The sequence below is a fragment of the Hippoglossus hippoglossus genome, chromosome 9 (assembly GCF_009819705.1).
Source record: "Hippoglossus hippoglossus isolate fHipHip1 chromosome 9, fHipHip1.pri, whole genome shotgun sequence".
Lineage (NCBI taxonomy): Eukaryota > Metazoa > Chordata > Actinopteri > Pleuronectiformes > Pleuronectidae > Hippoglossus > Hippoglossus hippoglossus.
Genome location: NC_047159.1, coordinates 21,603,927 through 21,609,382, shown reverse-complemented (window position 1 = coordinate 21,609,382; position 5,456 = coordinate 21,603,927). Strand labels below are relative to the sequence as shown.

Here is a 5,456-nt window from a genome sequence, read left to right as displayed (position 1 = left end):
GATGATTTGAAGGCTGATTGTACTTATAAGTTGTAATGATGGACTCAAACTGTTTAACTGACCATATTAAAGAGTTTTGTCATTAAAAAAAATATTTTTTGTTGTGTTGCTGCAATCACAATTTTTGTATTTCTCATTTTTAAGATAGGTCCTGCTGTATACAGAGAGTCTTTCCTTTTCATGCTTCTGACTATTAAGTAACAAAAATAATATTTTCTGTATAGAAAAGTAAATATTTTAAGAGATCATTCAGTCATACTGCTTCCACTTGTTTTCCCCATTTGGCTTTGCAAATATTTGATAGCCATGTGCCTATGTGATCCCTCACTGGTTGCCCAACAACAAAGACGGCCACAACACGTGGGCAGAACACTGGCCACACCTTGTCTTCAGTCTCTGTAACATGTATTTGTCCTCATCAAATGTAATTTTTGCAGTTTTACAGGCAAGCATATTTTTACACATATAAAAAGCAAATAAGTTCATCAGCGTGCAGGACCATGGCTGCTTCCAAACCAGTGGTTGAGCTTCATCGCCGTCCTATTGGCAAATCTCACCCTCCCTCGTTTCTTCGAGGAGGCTGTGTACTGATTGGACTTGAGTTTAGAGTAATAGTCCGAGAACTTGTTGAAGAGGATGGATATGGGCAGGCCGTTGAGAATGATTCCAAAAGCGATGCAGACAAAGGCGAAGATACGACCCAGTATGGTCTCTGGGTAGATGTCTCCGTAGCCCACAGTGGAGATGCTGACCTGCAGGGAAGCGAGCAGAGAAACCAGGGTTGATGGAGAAACATAAATCAGAAACCTGATCAGCAAAGTCGTTCAGTCAGTTTGTATGTTAATGGACCTTTGCTGACACGTGTGCATTTTACATTTATCAGACAGAAAATTTGTTCCTAGTCCACGGACACAGATAAGTATAAACAAGTGGACATAGAATAAGTTAAATTAGAAACTAAGTATCAACAGAACACACAGCATCACTGTAAGTGTCCACCAATCATAATTTTGGAGCCTCAATGCACTGTAAAAATAACACAGGCGAAAAGCATACCCAGGTTTACCCAGACTCTGCAGCCTATGAAAAACCCAGTACAATTCAATGATGATAGTCTGGCATCATGTTGAATTTACTGCTCATACTTGGAGAAAACATATGTCTAGCTGCAGTGTTGCTATACTTTGTGTTGTATATTGTTGGTATAAGTAACAATAAAAATGTGCACTTGTGTTCACACACAAAACCACTTGTAGTTTGTTGGTGGTTAATTTTATGCTCAAATAATTACACACATCAGGACCCAGGAGTATATAGTATAGTATAGATACTTAATTCATTAATACACGTCTCCATTTATGTTGGACACAGTCTTTTCTCATGAATGTTGTAAACATTGTTATTTTGTTTACGTGCTCTCCCTCACTTGTGACTCTCACTGAGGTTTCTTTGTTTTTTCTCCTGCTGAAAGGGGGTTTATTTGGTAGTTTTCTCCTCCGTCGTATTGAGGGTTACAGGCAGAGGATCTCGCACCTTGTGAATATGGGCTATAGGACTAAAATTTTTATTGATAGAGATATGCCTTCTAAAACTCTAGACATCACAATGTTAGCTCATTCGCTCTACCCGTTTCCCACTCAGGTTTCCTGCTTCTTCTTCCTGCTGACGTGAAAAATCTGGCTCTATAGTGTGAATCTATCCAGGGCAGATCTGACTGTTTGCCCACAGTCACACCCCTGTGTTGTTTTCAGGGTGGGTGCTCCATCAACTCAAAGACAGCACACAATTATGCAACTTGCATTGTAGTTCCTCTTATAAGGCAGGAGTTGGTAGCAGAGAGTATAGTAAACTTTACCACAACCATTCCTATGATTACAAGGATTATCATTTCCTTCCAAGGGATTAGAGGTAAGATTCTACCAGTCTGTGCAGGGCAGGGGAGTGATTGAAAGACCAGTTTGTTCAGGAAAACCGGCGACAAAATCAAAGGTTCGCGTTTTGCATTTTTTAACTCAAATAGAGACACTAACCGGGTTATACCTGCCTGTAACACTGACCAGGTGCCAAGAGTAAAAACCTAACAACAAACATTGTACAAACATACAATCTGTGGTTTGAATCAAGTCACACATGAGGTGACACATGCTGGAGCAGAGCTGGCCTCATTGTGTGCTGTAAACCAGGTAGTGCAGGAGTGTAATCTAATGACATTACACAGTAAACACACATTAAATAGCATTAGCATTAAAGTAATTTAGCCACAGGGCACCTCTGTATACTTAGTTAAATGGGTCACTTTGGTTTGTTACTTCACTAAGTTATCTTTAAATTTCTTTAACATATCACTTTACTTTCTTCTTATTTTTAGGATCGCTGTATCTTCCCTTCATGTTTTCACTTCAGATTCTTGTTCTCCTGGTGTTTTAAATTTTACAAAGTTGTACTTACAGCAGCCCACCACCATGCATGAGGAATGCTGGTGAAGTTTGTGTTCGGCATGTCATGCTCCACAGTGTAAACCATGGCAGAGAAGCTGAAGATGCCCATGGCGATGAAGAGGAAGAGGCAGCCCACTTGCTGGTAGCACTGACGCAGAGTGAAGCCAAACGCGCGCAGGCCTGTGGAGTGTCGCGCCAGCTTCAAGATGCGAAAGATTCTCATCAGCCTCATGATCCTCAACACTTGGCCCAGCTTCCCCACCTGCCCCACTGCCTGCATGTCGGCCTCGTGCTTCATGTAGTTTTCCTCGTTGTCGAAGAACTCCAGGATGGCCTGCACGTACTGGGGCAGGATGGCGACCAGGTCCACGGTGTTGAGCATGCTCCTGCTGAAGGACTTGATGTCAGGAGTGGACACCAGACGTAGCAGGTACTCCATGGTGAAGAAGGCGATGCACATGGACTCCACGTGCTCCCAGTATGTCTTGCCACTGAGCTGACCTTTGGCAGTTCTGTACTGCATCTCCTCCACTGTGTTGAGAGTCATGGCCACCAGCGAGATCAGGACAAACAGGCTGGAGGCCAGAGCCATTAACTTGGCCTGAATGGACGAAAACGGCTTCTCCATCAGGTTCCAGATGGCTCGACGCATCCGGCCCATGAACATGTCGTGAAACAGCTCCTCGTTCTCCTCGATCTCCACCTCAGCCTCCAGCTCCCTCTGGATCTTCAGCTGATCGTTCAGCTCGTCCTGCCTCTCCTCAAAGGAGATGCGGCAGCAGCGATGGGTGTTCTTGATCCTCACACCCCAGTAGTTGATTTCCTCCAGGAAGTTGCGGGGACACAGCTCGTCCTTGATCCACAGCACGCCAGTCCTGTAGAAGTTGAAGATGGTGTGGAAGACGTCCGGGTCCCTGTCAAAGAAGTACTCGTTGTCGGTCACAATGTAGTCATCGCACAGGTCCAGCTTCATGTTGTGGTCAGTGTAAGTGGCCAGTCGTCCTATTCTGGTCTTGGGGTACTTGGCAGCCATCTTGTAGGCTATCTGATATGGCTTCCCCCCTACATTGATGTTGATCATGTAGTTCCTCTTGGCAGGTGAAATCTGCTTGGAGAAGCCATACAGGGCGTTGTCATCGTCCTCTTCCTCATACTCTGCATAAATGTCGTAGATGTCTCTGCTCAGCTCCTGCATGGAGTTCCATGTCTTCACGCAGCTTTCCTTGGCCAGTGGGTAAACAATCTCTGAGGGTCTTCGATTAAGAGACGAATCTGCAACTTTGTAGTTGGGGAAGAGACTCTGGCGCCGGTTCCACAAATTGGCCACCTTGCTGGTGCTCCCCATGTCGATGCCCCCCCAGACTACAGCTCAGACAGAGCACTCAGACCTGCCAGCATTACTAATGTCTAATATCCCCTTTGCTTAAGCAGGGAGGACATGAGCAGGATGCATCATGGCCCCATTAATGTTGCTGACTGAGAGGATCCACATGCTTACAGGACATCTAAATACCATTATCCCCTGCTGAGCTGGCCGGCTGAAATGACGTTGGACATGTGGCACATCTTAATGAATGCCCCTCATGAATTCGCCCACTTTGAATTTATTTACGTTTATATATATTTTTTATATTTTTTCATAGACACTAATATTAACTTCTATCCCTTTTGAGAGATTCAAACAAAGCTGAAGCAACAATAACTGTTGTTTTCAATATATATTTATCTATGAATACATAGTCACTGTGTATCTGCATTAATCTGGTTGAAATCCGTACAGATTACTCAAGGAAGTCATATTGGAAGACATTGATTGGAAAATACCATTGTGTGTCTTTCAGTACCCACATGTTGCTTGTGGGAAAAATATAATATAATTAATTTTTTTATTTTTTAAATCTAGATACTTAGAAAATCTTTATTGTAGCAAAAGTCATTTTTAAGAATGAACTCTCCTCTAGTTTTGTGGATTGTTATTTGTTGCACTGGTTTAGGATTCCCATACTGAAGGGGAACAAAGGAAGGCTGGTGGATACATAAAGAGGATAAAGGCTTTAAGCATTAGCCTACATCCTGATTGGAAGGGGGTGCAGGATTCTTCAGACATGAGTGGAGTCTAGGAAATAATCTTTAGTTTTTATATCAAACCTATGGAGAGGAGTCTGCTCCGAGGCTGTGACGTGTCACCACAAGTTACCTTGACTAAGGTAGTGGTGATCAAACCAGATGGACTCGCTACTCAAAGTATCTAACATTACATTGCTGGCAATTGAATCCTCTTATTGGATATCAGATTATTGTCCTGCTGATTAGCACTGACCAGAGATGAAGTTCTGCATGGACACTGCAGCTGATGACACAATGAACCACGCAGTATATTAACCTTTACTTACCTTCAAGGCGCTGACTGACTATAATTGAAACAATTAAGGATTTAAATTGTTAAAGCAGGCAATTTAAATAGGACTTGCAGACTTAAGCTAGTCTCGTTACTGTGGTGTGTCAAAAGAACGAGAGGGGAACTGGATTTGTCAGTCACAGTGTCACACCACTGAGAAAAAGGTTTGGTGAAAGACTATGTGATATATGTTGTATGTGTGGATATGATGTGCCTGGGATGGTGGTGGAGGTTTGCACATAAACAGATTTTCTATTATTTATTTATTATTTGTGTATGCACTTTGTTTATAATTTTGATATCAAAAGAATCATTTGAAGATGGAAATGTTAAGGTTTGGTATCATTTTTTATGGGTTAGGGTTAGGGTTAGGGTTCGGGTTCTTTTGCCATTACTTTTAGATGACGTATTATTTTATCTTTGATTTAAAATGAAATTGTATTAATTTGAATCTTATCTTTGATATTTGTTTATTCTTGTTTTTATTTGTCCTCTTTGTGAAGCACTTTGTAACAGCTGTATTATTCATGTTACTATGATTGTTTTATTATTATTATTATTTTATGTTTGTTGGGGGGCTTGGTTTGACACGACATAGGGCCCCACATGTCCCTTGTGGC

General features: G+C 42.1%; 1 protein-coding gene across 1 annotated transcript; it reads right to left on the bottom strand.

Annotated features, from left to right (window-relative positions):
- Positions 1-485: 485 nt before the first annotated feature.
- LOC117767730 (potassium voltage-gated channel subfamily V member 2-like) lies at positions 486-3,783 on the bottom strand. Its single transcript, XM_034595565.1, has 2 exons — positions 2,449-3,783; positions 486-752 (listed from the first exon to the last, which is right to left on the bottom strand). Exons 1-2 carry the CDS (start codon positions 3,781-3,783, stop codon positions 486-488), a joined length of 1,602 nt encoding a protein of 533 aa, XP_034451456.1.
- Between the last annotated feature and the right edge of the window lie 1,673 nt (positions 3,784-5,456).